Here is an 18,603-nt window from a genome sequence, read left to right on the forward strand (position 1 = left end):
CCAAAGAGCCTGAGATAACTATAAAGTCCAATTTCAAAGGAATGCAAAAACCATAGTAGTAGTAGTTACTTCCAATATTTGAAAAATTCGTTTTTGATATTGATTTGTTTTTCTCAAAACAAATAGTGGGAGTATCATACACTACTAAACTATAATGAATACAATTAGTAGTTATATATATCTCCAATATTTTGAAAAATGTTTTGATATTGATTTGTTTTATGAAAACAAATAGTGGGGATATCATATGCTACTAATTTCATTAACTTTGGACTAGTAGTTATAATAGGACACAATTTATTTGAATGTAATTAAACAAATAAAATTGATGAGACCTTAAAATCCCTCAACCAACATACAATATTAAGTTGAAAGCGTAAGAGTGCTTTGAACACTTTTTCGTGGCCTTCCACCGTGGTAGGCTCCAATCGTTTATGACTTGTACACCGCCTTCACCCTATCATGCGGGAGTGCAAAGTGCATGCTTATACTCAGGAGGAGTTTATTTAAAACATTTGATGAGGTGAAGGTAGGCAACGAGTGTGGCCAATATCGTATCATCGTGAGGTCATACTTAGACCCCTATCTAAACCGGCATGGTGGGAAAGAACTTAACTAAGAAAAATGGTGCCAATATCGTATCATCGTGAGGCATTGTTTTCTAGAGGCCAAAAAGATGGGTAATCACAAGAGGTTGTTGTGAATGGGTAAATGTACCCTCTCATTATTATTTTTGCTAGCCAATATCGTATCATCGTGAGGTGGGCTTGGTAATAGTGAGCCTCCCATAACCCGCTAGGAGCTTTCATTGAAATCTCCGAGATTCCATCTTGAGGGATATGGAATTTGCCAAAAATGGTAGATGGTGTCATTCAGTTTAAAGACCCGAATCGTTTGATTTAATCAACAATCAAACTAATTATTTTATTGTTTATGTATTTAGATATGGTTGGAAGCACACTTGCGAAAATACTCGACAAACATTGCCTAGAGGGGCACAATTTCCCATCATGGTATCGTAATGTCAAGATTCTCCTAACATTGGAGAAGATTGTTTACGTGCTAGACAAGGCCCCACCTCACATACCTCTCGGCCTTGAGGCCACTGAGGATGAACGTGCTAAGTATGACAAGCACGTTGAGGATGATACACAAGCTAAGTGCTATCTGTTGGCTTCCATGAATGAGGAGCTACAGAGACAGCACGAGGGCATGAACAGTGCATCTTCCATCATACTCTATCTTACGGAGTTATATGGTGAAGGGACGCGCAACCGTTGCTTTAGCACTGTCAGTGAACTTGTGAAGACCAAGATGGTCAAGGGAGCTCCAGTGCATCAACATGTACTGAAGATGATTGGACTCATTGAACAACTGGAGAACCTAGGGACTCCACTTGACGGGGAATTGGCCCAGGACTTCATCTTGGCTTCTCTTTCTGATTCGTTCTCGCAGTTCGTTATGAACTACAATATGAACACGATGGATAGCACTCTCTCTGAGTTACTAAACATGTTAGTAACCGCTGAGAAGACTATGAAGAAAGAGAATGTTGTAGGGACTGCTGCAGTAGCCTACAACAAGCCATCCTCTTCCAAGGCCAAGCCGCAAGGCAAAGGCAAAGGGAAGGAGAAGAAGTCACCCACTCCTAAGCCGCAAGGAGGAGTGAGGAAAAAGAAGGCAAAGGAGCCCAAGAGGACTTGCCACCACTGTGGAAAGGAGGGGCATTGGAAGAGGAATTGCAGGTTATACCTTGCAACTCTAAAGGACAAGCCACAATGTATGGTTTATGTTCTTATCTTCAATTCTAATTGTTAGATCTTCTAAATATTTATATTTGATATAAAGAGCTAATCACTTATATAATTGTATATAGGTGGAGGAGCCAAGTAGAAGTTGAACAAGCAAGGAAAAGGTTGGAGAAGGGTTCGGCCACCATATTTTTGCTAACTACTTAGGAAGTTTGTTAGGCACTTAAAGATAGTCTTTAAACTTTCTTATTTTGTTAAGAACTTATAATGTGGCTTCATATGATGGAAGACCACTATTGGTGCCTACATGAAGGTATATAATTAGTCTCTAAATGTATAGAGCTAATTCTTTTTGTATTAAACATTATGAATGTTTGAATTATCATATCAATGTAATGTGATGAATGCCTTCTAATATATTATTTCCTTAAAGTAGTGTTATGAATTGAATATTGTCTTGTTGTATCCTAGTTGAGATGCAAGATTTATATCACTTATGTAATGCGATATCCAAACTTTAGACTTATCAATTATGGATAGATCTCACGTGTAGGACATAGAAGGATACAATGAATCTTTAGATTTGGTTCCAATTGTCTACATATGAGTTCTATATGAATTGAAAAAGGGTCTAGAGATTCCTTTCTTGAAGAAAAGGAATATCACATTATAATGATATAAGTAATAAAGAAAAACGTTTCTTATATGGTTATCACTTAAACCACAATAATCAAGATCACTCTTGATTAAATTAGTAGTTTTGAACAACTAATTGGGCATTCTTAAAATCGTTTTAAAATGACAAGTGTGTTAGTGATTAAACCAAGAATGATGTGTCTAAATCTATGAAATGTTTAAAAGACTTTAGTCACTTAATAGCAAGACATCGACTTAGTGGAGATTGAAACAAATGAGCTTGAAAGGTTTTAAAGCTACTCCACAATGTCCTCTACCCGTATACTCCACGTTTATACATTTTGAATGTATGAAGTGAATTTCTCATTAAACTCATGAGAAATAGTGGGAGGTGAGAAAAAGGATATAAACTTGAATATGATTGGTTTATAGTTGTCTAAAGAATAATAGTACTTCACTACTATTAAGAGTTTGTAATTTTAATTGTTAAAAGACTCAAGCTCTTCAAAACGTTAAAATTCAATGTTGTGTAACATTCTAAAGAATAGTCTTTGAATGTTGGTGTCGTCAACCTAGCATAAAATGGTTATATGTTGGGAGTTGTCCATCATTCTCTTTCATGAGAACAAGCTAATAACAAAGCATTTGGACAAGTTGATGAAACAAAAGGGAATAGTTTCAAAATGAGTCACAACATATGGTTTAACAACAAGACAATCCAAATTCTGCACCTCTTGTAACTATAACGCTCTATGTAGTTTTGATAAAAAATTATATCAACCACCTAGAAGGAATGGTTGAGTTTCTATATCCTTAGTAGGAGCCATGCTTCCACTAAAGACTTGGATAATTCTTATATGACTACATTAAAGGTCTTAGTATGACTAAAACTTGAAGTATGGTGTATGACACCATATAATTTAAATGAATAGACTTGATAAAACAAGTCACACATATCAAATGGAATTACTTGAGAAGGAATTCTTTTATGTATGTTCGTTTAAATAACTTTTGTTAGCTAGAGTTGTTGATAGTCCCAAAATTGTTGAGACATCATCAAATAAGCTAATGGATCTCAATGATTGTCAATAGATCCAAGACAAGTTAGTGGGAGCAATATGCATTCAAATCAAGAAAATATAAGTATTAAACTTTGAATGAATGCTAAGTTACAACAAGGCCAGTGGGAGTGATGTCATAATTTGAGCAACAAGATATGAATAAAGTCTATTTGACAGACTTGATAAAACATAGATGTTACTAAAAAATGACAAAATTGTGACACGGTCAATTTTGGAGTATAGACTTGAAATTGGACTTAATGATATAGCAAGGCTATCTCAAGAATGTTTAATGGGGAAATTAAATCTCAAATGTTGAAGATTTGAGAAGGTGTTTTCCTATATGATAGAAAATCACTTTCATAACCCTTATAATGAATATGTCATAAAATCACAAAAGGGACACATGTATGGACTTGTGAGATGATATCCAAAGGTGAAAAACCACAGGGGTTGTCACTTTAAGATATTACTATAGCCCAGGATCAGAACCAAAGCAACTGATAGAGTATTATTGCCTTTAAGAAAGGAACATCAGAGTGGGACTCTGGAAGTGTGCGTTCACTTAGGTTATAAACCAAAGTGAAAATAAGCCATTTTAACAAATGGAACTGCATAATGGATGAAGTACTAATCATATGAATGTATTGTAAGTATTGTACTACAATGGTCTCAAGGTTGGAGCAAAGTTTGTATAAAGTATACAAACGAAATATATGACGATATATTGTTTTAGAAACTGCTTCAAAAGGTGTTTTGAATGGAAGAGGTTCTTTTAGAACCAATGATTGAATCCAAACCATAAGGTCGTTAGTAGGACACTACGACGTAATGGGGCGATAGCTCAAGCCATGAAATCAAGGTCTCATCAAAGTATTCGAACACAAGAAAGAGACATCATCAAATGTTTTGGAAACATTTGATAAGTGAATCCCTTTTAAATAAAAAGGATTAATACATAACCAAGTTAACCTACGAGCATAAGCTCTCTCAACTAGCATGTATAAGATACACTAGTGATTGACTTTAGTGCAAGTGGGAGACTGTTGGAAATATGCCCTGAAAGTCAATCTTTGGAAGAAACCTTTCAGGACAATAAATGGATGTATAGATGACTCTTATACATCAAATGACAAAGATACTATTTAGGACTATCTTTATAAACGATATATGTCCTAAATGGTGAATCCATGGACAATGGATCGATTGAAGAAGTAATCTAATGAAGTTAGACTACAGAGACCTTCTTCACATAACCATCATGTCCAAAAGGTTCCTGGTCATAGGATTGTTGGAGGGATACTGACAATGCATAGACCGGTACATACTATGTCCGCTTCAATTAGAAGGATGGAAAGTCTCATCCCATTCGTGTAGTGACACTAAGACAAGTATGTAGGTGCTCATTAAGGGAATGAGTTCACTGAACACAATCAAACGAGAGTACTTGCATGGAGGTCTACTCACATGTCAAGCAAGTAACTCTAATAGTTGGAATAATGTAAGTAGTCCTTTGACCTGAGGCATCATCGTTGTCTTGTGGTTAAGTACTTGATCTTTGATTATGTCAAAATCACTCCATCCGCGGGTGTCCACGGCATAGTCGGGGTTAAGCCACTTAGACATGAAGGCAAGTGAATGCGCAACAAGGAATCTCTAATCCTCGTTAAGAGAGGATGAATACTCTAAGATATGATTCTGGAATCTTCGGCCGAAGTATCGAGCGTAATAAAGGAAAGCGTTCCTATACGACTCAATTGAATCATATAAGAAGGAATAATCACATTAGGGGTTTGACATAATATATCCATACCCTAGTGATGTGATTGAGAGTATTGTTTTAGAGAAGGATCGAATTACATTGTAATTCCAACTGAATAGGTTCTCCGAACAACTTCTACATTAGCTTGGGTAGCCATGATATATGGTTAGATGTCACTCGTGGCTTGTGAGTTCTTCTAGATGATTAAATGTAGTCGTCAAAGAAGAAGGTGAATTAAAAGTAAGTTTTAATTCACTAAGTGATTGGATTAAATGTAATCAATTGGATTGGTGCCAATCACCTCACTGCCTTGCTAATTAGAACCTAAAACGATTGTTCACCAATACACTCTTGTAGTGAGTAATTAATGGATGATGGAAATAATTAATTGGATTAATTAAGTGTTGTGATTAATTAGAAAGGCTAAAGAAATCATAAAAGCGATATAAGATCGTTTTGGGCTTAAAGAAACGTTCGGGTTTAATTGGGCCCATTGGGCCTAAACCCATTGGGCTTTTATTCAAGTATTGGATGACTTGAAATAAATAAAAGCCCAAAGCCCAAACAACACAAAGGGGCCGGCCAAAGGAGGGAGAGAAAGGTCAAATGTTGACTTGTTTCTTTTTTGCTATAAAAGGAACTTTATAGCAAATGTTTCATTAGGGTTTTTGAAGTGTTAAAAGAACAAAAGAGAAAAAAGAAAAATATCTCTCTAACACTTAAAGGGCTGGCCACCATAGGGGGATTTTAGCTAATCATCTTTTCACCCCTTTGGTTATTCCTTCATCCTTCTCACTACACTAGTGGGTGAGGATCTTTAGAGGTTTTCAATTTTGGAAACTTGAAGAGAACCTAGGAGCACTCATTCTAAACAAAGTGGAGGAGGCAAGGAAGGAGGCTAGGCTCAAGGAGTTCAAGGAGCAAAGGGCTTGGAGGTGGTCCATCCTTGGTCTAAGATCTAGATCAAGAGGTATAAAACTAAACCTACACTTTGTTCTTCACTAAAATGTTTTGATGTATCTTATATAAACCTATGCATCTTGAAGAGGATTTGCATGACTATAGCTTTGATATTATGTGATAACATGCTTCCGTTGCTATGTATATAAATTTTGAAGTGTATATGCATGCTAGTCACTAGAAATCCCACATGAATCTCATTATTTTCCCTTCAAGAAGTATGACACAATACAAATAACTTTGAACACAAGATGTTTTTGACCGGAAAAACCCACCTATGGGTAAAAAAATCGGGAATTCTCCATTGAGTCTAATCCACTAGTATAAACAAAGTTCATACAAAGACCCCACAAGCTCAATTCCTAGATCCCTATCTACAGAGTAGCTTTACCTTTGTGCAACCCTGCCTTACACGAGATGAACTCCTTCGATTTTCATGAAGTGGCAGCTCCTCCTAAGCTCCTCTAAAATTAAGAAATAATCCTAAAATTATTAATTAAAACTTTTCCTGAATCTTTAGTCTAAAATTAAGAAATTATCCTAAAATTATCCTCAGTCTAATTGGCACTTACTGCTAACTCATCCAACATAGACTTCTTCATGTCCTCTAACACTTTTTTTTTCCAAAACGCACTTTGGAGGACATTTGTTCTACAATAATGACCCAACGTCGTGCACAAGCATGGCGTGCGACTCATCTGGAGCATAAAGTAACCTAATGGATGAATTTTGATACTTTGTTTTACAGTAATTACCCTAATCTTAGTATTAATTTATTGGTTTCTTTTGGTGAATTTTAATACTTTGAATTATATTTCTAATATAGTACATTCGAATTCATCTAGAGCATAAGGTAATGAAATGGATGAATTTTAGAGTGATTCCAATTGGAGGATGCTCATGTTCTAGATGATTGTATCAAAGTTTCAGATTTTTCTACCGAGCCATTGACCATGGCAATGAAATAAAGGCTCAGCACGCAGGTTTCCCAAATTGTCGTTTTTGGGCATTTTGGAGATCAAGATGGCATATTTTCAGGAAGATTCCTTCTGAGGATTTGTAGGGGATATTCAAGTTTCAAATAGACCTTTTGGGACCAAGTTAGAGTTGATTTGGTCGGTCAGAAGTCTAATTTTATGAGAAGTCTGAATTTCAATTCACATAGGAAACTTTTTATTTACTAGTTTATTATTTTATTATGTTTCCAAGTTTTATTCTAAGACCTTTTCTAGGTGGGTTTTATTTTAAAGTAGTATAAACAAGGCTATTTAGCCATTAGGAAAAACGCATTAGTTTAGAGAATTCGGTTTAGAGAGCTTTTTATGATTCAAGTTTATTTTCAAGGTGTTTTCTATCCTTTTTCTATCTCAATAAAATTCCTTTTGTTTTATGGTTGTTCGTAACTAATTTCCGTTTGCTATGGCTAGGCCACAAGCCTTAGCATGAATATGTTGTCTTTATTTAATTGCTTATGATATTCTGCATGCATATTTTGAATTATTAATCACTGTGTTTAAATTGTTACTATATTAGGCCTGACAATTTTTAACACGACCTGTTAACCCGACACGACAAGACACGAAATTAACAGTTTTTCAAGTCAACATGATAACGAATCGGGTAACCCGATAAACACCTGTTAAATAACTGGTCGGTCTAGGTATACTGTATACACGTGGACAACTCGTTACACAATAATAAAAATATTAATTAAATAATTTTATAGCACTAAAAGCAAATACTATAATTAAACATTAGAATTTAATGCCGAACTGAACTAAAAGTTAAAATATAAATATGTGTGTGTGTGTGTATTTTTTTCAAATAATAAAAAAAGGAAAATTGATGACCGTTGGATTGGCAGAGATTTAATCTCGGCCGTCGAATGTTTCTCTCAATCCTAAATCAGACTCTCTTTCATTATCGAAGGCTCAAATCGAAGTAGTTGCTTTCTTTCTCGAACTGAACTCTTGAATCTCAGTCTCGGACCTCAACTCCGGCCAGCCATGATTCCATGACCACCCTCTCTAGTCTCCCTCCACCACACCACTGTCACCACATACAACCTAGTAACCCACCACTAGTCGATCTACTACTTTTGTCTCTGATTCTCTTTGGATCGAGCGAATCTCGAGCCCTAATCAAGGTAATGGTTGATTCTTTCGAATTAGTTTCAAACTATAGGGTTTTGCTTTGAATTAGTTTTCAAATTAAGATTGGTTTCATTTCTTCAATTTGGGGTTTTTCGTTTCTACGGCTTGTGAAAATTGGGGTTTATCGGTACGAATAAGTTTTTGAAGTAATATTTTTCTTAACGAGTCAGGTCATTTTACTTGTTGGATAAAATGATCCAACCTGTTAAGATAATGGGTGTGACATGACATGACCTGTTAAGATAACAGGTGTTACACGAAAATGACACGAACACGGCAAACACGCCCCGTTTGCCAAGCCTACTTTATATCTTAATACTTAGCTACTATTAGGATGTTTAGATACGTAAACAGATGCAATTTGGTTGGAAAATCAACATAGGATTAAGTATTGCTACTTGTGGTTAATAATTCTAATTTCACCTAAGGCGAATGTCACACTTTTAGGGGTTGCATGGTTTTTCGAAGGTTTTTCACATAACTTAGTGAGTCTTGTATGTTCATATTTGATCTGAATATCACAAACAGGTTGCATGTTAGATATACGTTCTTGCTTGAATATCACGAGGAGAATATGCATTAGGAAAACCTAACTTACAAAGTTGCATGTCTAATTCATAAGTAATTGATAAAGTTACATAGGATTGTTAGGGTGACGGTGGAACCCTGGTGCTTTCACAACTTTAATTTTCAAAGCCGTTTTCTTTTGTTTTCTTTATTTTACCAATTTATTTAATTGAATTTATTTAAAATTCGTTTTTAATATTTTAGGTCACAAAATCAACATTTTCCAAACCTTGTTTTAAATAGTTAATTAAGAATTAGTTTAAATACAAATTATTCATTCAATCCCTGTGGAAAACAACTTTACTTGAGCTGCTATACTCCGATAACCTTGTACTCTTGCAAGTATTTTTTAGTGTTTTTATCCCTAGAGTACAAGGTTATCGTAGTATGGCCGTACAAGTAAGATCATTTTCCACAAGGATTGAATGAATAATTTGTATTTAAACTGATTTTTAATTAACTATTTAAAACAAGGTTTGGGAAATGTTGGTTTTGTGACCTAAAATATTAATTTTTTTAAATAAATTGGTAAAATAAAGAAAACAAAAGAAAATGGTTTTGAAAATTAAAGTTATGAAAGCACTAGGGTTACACTGTCACCATAACAACCCTATGTAACTTTACCAATTACTTATGAATTACACATGCAACTTTGAAGGTTAGGTTTTTCCTAATGCATATTCTTCTCGTGATATTTAAGCAAGAATGTACATTGACGGAGCCAGGACTTTACAATGACGAGGTCAAGAGTATACTGTTGTGGCTTATGCTATAGATTTTGTGTTCAGAATCACAAGCTGCTGGCTGATTCGACGACCTAGACATGGGAGGTCTAAAACGCAGGTCTGATGATTTGGAAACAGCTAGGTGGTAGATTTGTGGGCATGGGTGAAGAAGAGGCACTGAGAGGGAGAAAGAGCTGTTGGTGATGTATACAGAGATGGACGATGGGTTTATTGTGCTAAAAACAACACCATAACCAATTGGAAACGAACTCAAGCAAACCTACATGAAATATAACAAATAAAATTCAAAAAAAAAAAAAAAACATAAAAGACTCGAAAATTTTAATGAGGTTTCTCCATAGTTAGTGTAACTCAAAACTAGTACAACAACTACAACTTTGATGGAGTGGTGGCTAGGGCTGGGTTCGGTTGGCAAATCGTGCCAAATTCCTTATGCCACATTCCAACCACATATACATAATTATTGAAAATTAGATACCGCTAGCCAACCATCTTCTTGAGGTTGCCAAAAATCGGTTCAGCCAAAATTATTGGTTGGTTCGGTTGGTAAATGGCACAACTAATGGTTTGTAAATAAGCTACAAAAACAATAGCTCAGGACCATGCACCGACCTGTAAACAACAAACCAGAAAAGAGAAAAAGAAGTTGCTGCTGCAATTTTTCAATTGATGATAAGCCAACATAATCATGACTTAACAAATTAAAATGAAAATCAAATCAAAACTTAATAAGCCAACAACAATGTCATCAAACATAATCCAAATAGTTATAAGTTCACAAACTGAAAAGTTTAACTAGTATAATTGTCAAAGTTCAATTGTAGCAACTAATGCATAAAACAAAAAAATTCAAAACTCAAAAGTATGGTTCTGGTTATAAGATCCCCTTATTATAATCCCAAAACAAATAACTTGTTGTTTTGATAATGCAACATCATTGAAGTAACATCAACCAATGCATGTGAAATGTTCCATGAATCAATTCTTCGAAGCACTTCGAATTGATGTTCCTGCTTAAGATGTAGAACCATCAACTATTTCAATTCAAATTTTACATAAAAAAAAGTATGATTAGAATAAGAGGTAATATTGAATAATAAATTAAAAATATCAATAAATATTGGATTGAAGTACTATAATTAGAATTAGAAAAAATATAGCAATACTTAGATTTTTCCAGTTCTTCACATGTCAAGCATGTAAAAAATACCTAAATTATCTAAATAGAATATATATATATATATTGGTAGGTATGGCATACTGCCGGTATATAAAATCCAATACCAAAGCCATACCATTAATTGTTGGTTCGGTATAATGCCAACCGATTATGAAAAAATGCCAAAACTATACCATACCATTATGAACCAATGTGTATGGTTCGATCGGTAAATTGGTTTATGGAAAAATTTCCCACCCCTAGTGATGGCTAACAAATGGAGCAGCATCTCCTTTTTCTTGTTTGGGGCTTTCGACACTGAAAAGGCTCTAGCCTTTCAATTTTTCTTTGCCTTTTACTGTTAGCCGAAAAGAGCCTACAATTTGGCCACAAGGTTATTGGGGTCAAGGAATCCCATTGCACCGACCTTGGCTCCACTATGAGAACGTATATCTAACATGCAACCCGTCTGTGATATTCAGATCAAATATGAACATGCAAGACTCATTAAGATGTGAAAACCCTTTGAAAAACCATGCAACCTCTAAGAGCGTGATATTCACTTTAGGTGAAATGACAATTATTAACCATAAGAAGCAATAGTAAATCCTCCGGTGATATTTCGACCGAATTGCATATGTTTACTTATTTAAACATCCTAATGGTAGATAAGCATTAAGACATAGAGATAATTTAAACACAGTGATTAATAATTCAAAGTATGCATGTATAATATCATAAACAATTGAACAAAGACTACATATTCATGCTAAGGCTCATGGCCTTTCCCTAGCGAACGGAAATTAGTTACGAACAACCATAAACAAAAGGAATTTTATTAAAATCGAAAAATTAGGGATAAAAACACTAGAAAATATTTGCAAGAGTACAATGTTATAGTAGTATAGCAGCTCAAGCAAAGTCGTTTTCCACAGGGATTGAATGAATAATTTGTATTTAAACTAATTCTTAATTAACTATTTAAAACAAGGTTTGAAAAATGTTATTTTTGTGACCTAAAATATTAAAAACGAATTTTAAATAAAAATAATTCAATAAATTGGTAAAATAAAGGAAACAAAAGAAAACAATTTTGAAAATTAAAGTTGAGAAACACTAGGGTTCTGTCGTCACCTTAACAATTCTATGTAACTTTATCAATTACTTATAAATTACACATACAACTTTGAAGGTTAGGTTTTCCTAATGCATATTCACCTCATGATTTCAAGCAAGAATGTATATCTAACATGCAACCCGTTTGTGATATTCATATCAAATATGAACATGCAAGGCTTATTAAGTTATGTAAAAACCCTTTGAAAAACCATGCAATCCCTAAGAGCATGATAATTCTCCTTAGGTGAAATAACAATTATTAACCACAAGAAGCAATACTTTATCCTCCGGTGATATTCCGACCGACTTGCATCCGATTACTTATCTAAACATCCTAATGGTAGCTAAGCATTAAGATATAGAGACAGTTTAAACACAATGATTAATAATTCAAAGTATGCATGCAGAATATCATAAGCAATTGAATAAAGACTACATATTCATGCTAAGGTTAGTGGCCTCGCCTTAACAAACGGAAATTAGTTACGAACAACCATAAAACAAAAGGAATGTTATTGAAATAGAAAAAAAGATAGAAAATACCTTAAAAATAAACTTGAATCGTCAAAAGCTCTCTAAATTGATATGTTTTCCCTAATGGCTAAATAGCCTTGTTTATACCAATGCTTGGTCGTTCAAGTGGTAAGGAGCTTGTTCTCCTTAAGTAAGGTCTCGAGTTCGAGCATTGTGAATGAAGAAGCCAACACTGGGAGAGCTTGCCCCTCGATTAGAGTTCGACCCAGCTCAACGGACTAGTCCTCGCCTACTGCGGGGGATACCTTGGATTCATCCAAAAAAAAAAAAAGCCTTGTTTATACTACTACAAAATAATACCCTACCTAGAAAAGGTCTTAGAATAAACCTAGGAAACATAATAAATAATAAACTAGCAAATAAAAGGTTTCCTAATTGAACTGAAATTCGGACTTCTCAGAAAATCAGACTTTTGACTGACCAAATCAACTCTGATTTGGTCCCAAAAGGTCTCTTTTGAAAGATGAAGACGTCCCTAGAAATCCTCAGAACAAATCTTCCTTAAAATATGTCATCTTGACCTCCAAAATGCCCAAAACATCCAAAAACGACAATTTGGGAAAGCTACGGGTTGGACCTTTGTTTCATTGCCACAGTCAAACAACTTAGTAGAAAAATATGAAACTTTAAAACAATCATTTTTTGATTACTTTATGCTTAAGAGGAAGTCAAATGTGCTACATTAGAAATATAATTCAAAGCATCAAAATTCACCCAAAAAAACCAATAAATTAATACTAAGATTATGATAAAATATAGTAAAATATCAACTCATCATCTCACTGGCCATTTCAGAGACCTTTGCGCAACGAAATGTTCGATAGCTCAAGATTTTTGTGCAAATTGGGCGTTGGGCGAGATGTTGGTGCCAAGTCTCCATCTTGCCACTTTTTTCTTAGACATTGCACGCCGAATCGTTACTTTTCTCGTGCAAAGGCTTTGCGCGACGAAACTCTTCGTTGCATTATGTTTTTTATTTTTTATGGTCATGACATTTTCGTGCAATGATACCCTCCCTTGCGCAACGAAATTTGGTGCGCCTTGTAAAGTTTGATCGATTAAATAGTTTTTTCTACTAGTGGCTCCAACAAGCATTCGTTACAGGCTAGGTCCATGCATAAATGTTATCTCATGCAAAAGACAAAAAGGCCTAAGATATGATTTTTCGTAACTAGGTCTTTCGAAATCTCTAGTCCAAATTGTTGGTTCATTTGGTAGTGGTGCTTATGAGTCGGGATGGCAACTAGGTATTTCGAGCTCGAACTACATTTTCGAACTCTTCGAGCTCTAATGGAAACGAGGTAGTAATTATGTTCAAAATTATGAAAATAACAATAAACTAGAATAACTTACCACAATAATTTTGTTGTATGTTCTAGCAGTGAGGTTAGTTGAATATCAGAGTGCGACAAACAAGAGTATACACTAATAAAGAATAATATTAAACAAACGAGAATGCTGAAACGGTTACAGAATCGCAAAAGGCTCCATCTTGACTAACTTAACTTCATACTAAACTATAAGCTATATTTATAGAGAGTAAAACCTAGAAACCCTAATTCGGGCGGGCTAGATCCATATACTAAACTAACAAGCAAACCCAAATAATCATAAAATACTAATAGTTTCCAACACCCCATCAAACTCATGGCGATATACGACATTGATTTCGAAACATGCAGATGCGAACTGGCTCTGTTAGGCGGACTGGTAGGCATGCAAACTTGACTGGCATTGACTTGACTAGTGAATGGAGAACTAGCGAACTGAGATGGCAGCAAACGATCTAATTATAGAAAATGATTCAATTTATAACTAGGTATACAACATCACTCGAGTGGTCGCAAGTCCAAGCACTCGAGTGATCGTTGCGAAGAAAAACGGCAGATACCCAAACTATGTGGGCCTTCAAAACAAGGTCCATCATTTTTGCATTCTTACTTACCCGTGTGGGCCTCTCAAAACAAACAGCCGAATATTTAGGTTCCTTTTTCTTTTCATTTTTTTTTCTCTTCCCTTGCGTTTATTTATTTTATTTTTCTTTTTTTTCTCTTCCTTTTTTTTTTCTTACTTCCATTTTAGGAGGTTTGGTCTTCTTCATACTTGCAAAACAAGCACAGTAGACCTGGTGGTCGGCGGTGGGTTTGATGCGGGTATATCAGATAGTCAGTGATGCAGGCTTACAGGACTTCAAGTGGAGACGAACTCGATTCGAGTGGTTCTCGGATCTGGGCTTCATTAGGGACGAATACGGACGGCGGGATGATGCAGAAGGTCGGTGAGGCGGGGAGAGTGTAGTGGGCAGCGACTCGATCGTGGTTTGGAGCAGGGGATTTCTGGGTTTCCAGAAACAAACTTCAACGATGATGGTGTAACTTGTGGTTCCGATGCAGATTCAGCATAGTAGGCTAGCTAGCGGCGAGACTCCAGTTTTTCTTTTACCGACTCTTTTTTTTTTTTTTTTTTTTTTTTTCAAACTACCCACGAATAAATAGTCTAAACCCTAATCAAGACAAAATCCCAGAACAAAACCAAAATATTTTTGCACAAACCTAAACGAGACAGACAACCAGTGATATCAAACAAGACTACACACTAATAAAGAATATTCTTAAACAAATGAGAATGTCAAAACAGCTACAAAACTGCAAGATGTTACATCTTGATTAATTTAGGAGATGTATTCAATTGAGAATTTGAGAGACTTTAATTGATTTATAAATTCATGAATTTTTATGGAGTTGAATTGATTTGTAGAGATTCCATATAAAATTTTGATTCAATTCCCTTAAAATTTCATGGGGAGAGTGAGATTTGTGGATGCTTAAAATACACTACGAAATCTCTCAGATTCCCTTTATTCCTCAACTTTCTAAAATTTTTAAAATCAATTTCTAATTGAATACATATAAAACGTTATAAACTTCTTTAAAATCTTAATTAAATACATCCTGATTTCTAAGGTTTTTAATAAACTATTTTAAAATTCTAATTGAATACACCTTAAATTTCAGAGAATCACTTAAAATCCTGATTGAATACCCCTAGATTCATTAAAAGAATTAAAATCCCTCCAATTCCCCATTAAATTCACCCCCTTTAACTTTGTATTAAACTATAAGCTATATTTATAAAGAGCAAAACCTAAAAACCCTAATTTGGATGAGTTACATCGATAAACTAAACTAACAAGCAAACCCAAATAATCATAAAATACTAAGATTTTCTAGGGAAATTGGGAAAAATAATCAAAATTTAGACCTTGTATAGAATAATAGCCACCCTTTAAATTTATGATAATTATAACAAAAATTTAATATAAAATTACTAATATACCCTTAATAACTAAAAACTAGCATCTTCTCCCCTTGTCTCTCTCTCACTATGCCAACCTCTCTTTCTAAAACCAGAACCACTTTCTCGCTGATTAGAAATTTTCTTCTGGTTCTTGGTTTACAGATTCTCTTGGCTTCTGTTTGGTTGGTGGGAAAGGTAAGGAAATGAAAAAGATATTGAATTTTCGATGGTTTTAATTGAAATTTGAATGCTTGTGTTTGCAAGCTAGGACTGAAAAAATTATGCTGAATATGATCTTGGTAGTTTTGTGGCGTACAATTTGATCTTGTTATTGTAATTCTGCTGAGTTAAAATTTGTTGAATTGTTTTCTGAAAAATACTTGCATGATCAAACCTGGGTTTGAACAAATGATTGGTTTCACTTGACAGGACATCATCGTGGACAAATGATTGATCTATCATAATCTCCTGAATATCTGATTGCTTTCATACCAATATATGGGACTTTTATCTAATTGATCTATCATGTTTACATTATGTTGACAGCATCTTGGGCAATTTCAGCTCGCAATTCCAGTGAGTTACTGGACATTCTACTGTCGAATTAAGTTTGCAGATTTTGGAGGATGATCTCTTAGAGGTAAGAGGAGAAGCTCTGGCCTGCAGTTCCTTTATATGAGGAAGTTTTTATTTATTAAGGATATATTAGTAAGTTTATATCAACTTTTGGTTATAATTATCATAAAATTAAAAAAATGACTATAATTCTATACAAGGTCTAAATTTTGGTTATTTTTCCAAAATCTTAATTTTCCAACAGGTCGCAATTAATTAAACTGAAGATAACATGTCAAATATTGGGGGAAAACAAAGGTAGCTAGGATGACAACTCAACTGTATAAGCTAGGTTAACTAAAACTTGCACGTAAGGTAAATGTCTATAGGCTCCTAAATAACTAGAAATTAATGATTCACCCTGCAACTCTCTCTCTCTTCTGGTGCGGGTTGACTGTTGGATATATAATTTGCACATACCGCACGATGATACACATTGCCTTGGATTTTCAACCCTATGTGGTGCAATTGTTGCTAAATTCAGATGAGATGGGCCACAGAATTTAAGGTTATTTCCTTCCTTTCCCCAATGATATACACAGTCCATACAGCACATAGTTATGACCCCCTCAACAATGGTTCCTTTCATTCAACTGCAATATTCTCCAGCCACCCCTCTATACTCCTCTCTCTCTCTCTCTCTCTCTCTCTCTCTCTCTCTCTCTCATGATACCATGCATATATTTCATGCTATGGTCTCATTATAAAAACCTTGATCTTTAGTCAATTACATGCAGCGTTCTATTACACTTTTAATAATCACTCTTATAAAATGGAGCCCTTTGAAATTTCTCCGAGCTCCTCCCCCTTATTTTCTTCAAATCAAAATTTCGAGACCTTCAATCTTTTTCCTAGTGAGATCCCAAATGCTAATCTTGAGCCTCTACCATTGATAAGCTGCCTACTTCGTTCTCCTGACCAAGTGCCAAATTCCCAAGATGAAAACCATAAAGCAATATGCAATGAAGATCATAAAGAGGATGAAGTCACTGTGGCCTTGCACATCGGTCTTCCAGATTATTCGGATGGCTCTATGAGTTATTTGACTGATTGGAAAGATGACGAAGATAATGTGACAGCACAAAAATATTGGATTCCAACTCCAGAACGAATACTCATTGGCTTCACACATTTTTCTTGCCATGTCTGCTTCAAAACGTTTAAACATTACAATAATCTGCAGGTATATAACCATTGTTTTGTTTCAATACATAATTGATCTCGTTCAAAGTTTTGGTACAATCCGACTAGAAATCATCTTTGGTACAAATTTTCTCTTATATGCATATGAAAATGGTGAAAGGTATAGAAAAGCGAAGCAAGAGGCGAAGAAAGCTGTCAGAGAAGCTAAGTTAGCGGCTTACGACGATATGTATAAACGACTAGATACCAAAGAAGGAGAGTTGGATATCTATAAACTAGCTAGAGCAAGGGAAAAGAAGACAAGGGACCTAAACCAAGTGAGGTGCATCAAGGATGAGGATGGAAAGGTTCTTGCTACAGAGAATGCGGTTAAAGACAGATGGAGAGGTTATTTTCATAATCTTTTCAATGAAGGACATGAAAGGAGTGCTTCTTAAGGGGAGTTGAGTAACTCAGAAGAGTGTAGAAACTACTCTTTTTATCGTCGAATCCGGAAGGAAGAAGTGGTTGTAGCTTTGAAGAAGATGAAGCATAGAAAAGCAGTAGGCCCAGACGATATACCAATCGAAGTGTGGAAAGTTTTGGGAGAGACAGGTATAACATGGCTCACTGACCTTTTCAATAGGATTTTGAAAACGAAGAAGATGCCAAATGAGTGGCGAACGAGCACTTTGGTGCCTATCTACAAGAATAAGGGCGACGTACAAAATTGCATGAACTATAGGGGTATTAAGCTAATGAGTCATACAATGAAGCTCTGGGAGAGAGTCATCGAGCATAGATTGAGGCAAGAGACACGGGTTTCGGACAACCAATTCGGGTTCATGCCAGGGTGCTCAACCATGGAGGCAATCTATCTCTTACGAAGATTGATGGAAAGATATAGAGATGGGAAAAAGGATTTACACATGGTCTTTATAGATTTGGAAAAAGCGTATGATAGGGTCCCAAGAGACATTCTTTGGAGGATTTTAGAGAAGAAAGGAGTACGAGTAGCATATATCCAAGCTATAAAGGATATGTATGAAGGAGCAAAGACTGCCGTAAGAACTCATGAAGGACAAACCGAAAGCTTTCCCATAACTGTAGGATTACATCAA

The 18,603-nt window shown here is 35.1% G+C and overlaps 1 protein-coding gene and 1 pseudogene across 1 annotated transcript; both read left to right on the forward strand.

Moving 5' to 3' along the window:
* The first annotated feature begins 1,179 nt into the window (after positions 1 to 1,179).
* LOC139198106 (uncharacterized) lies at positions 1,180 to 14,621 on the forward strand. Its single transcript, XM_070826369.1, has 2 exons — positions 1,180 to 1,514; positions 14,531 to 14,621. Exons 1-2 carry the CDS (start codon positions 1,180 to 1,182, stop codon positions 14,619 to 14,621), a joined length of 426 nt encoding a protein of 141 aa, XP_070682470.1.
* A 2,511-nt stretch (positions 14,622 to 17,132) lies between these two features.
* Positions 17,133 to 18,603, forward strand: part of LOC139198107 (protein TRANSPARENT TESTA 1-like) — a 28,396-nt pseudogene continuing 26,925 nt past the window's right edge.

Source organism: Malus domestica, chromosome 08 (assembly GCF_042453785.1).
Source record: "Malus domestica chromosome 08, GDT2T_hap1".
NCBI classification, from domain to species: domain Eukaryota; kingdom Viridiplantae; phylum Streptophyta; class Magnoliopsida; order Rosales; family Rosaceae; genus Malus; species Malus domestica.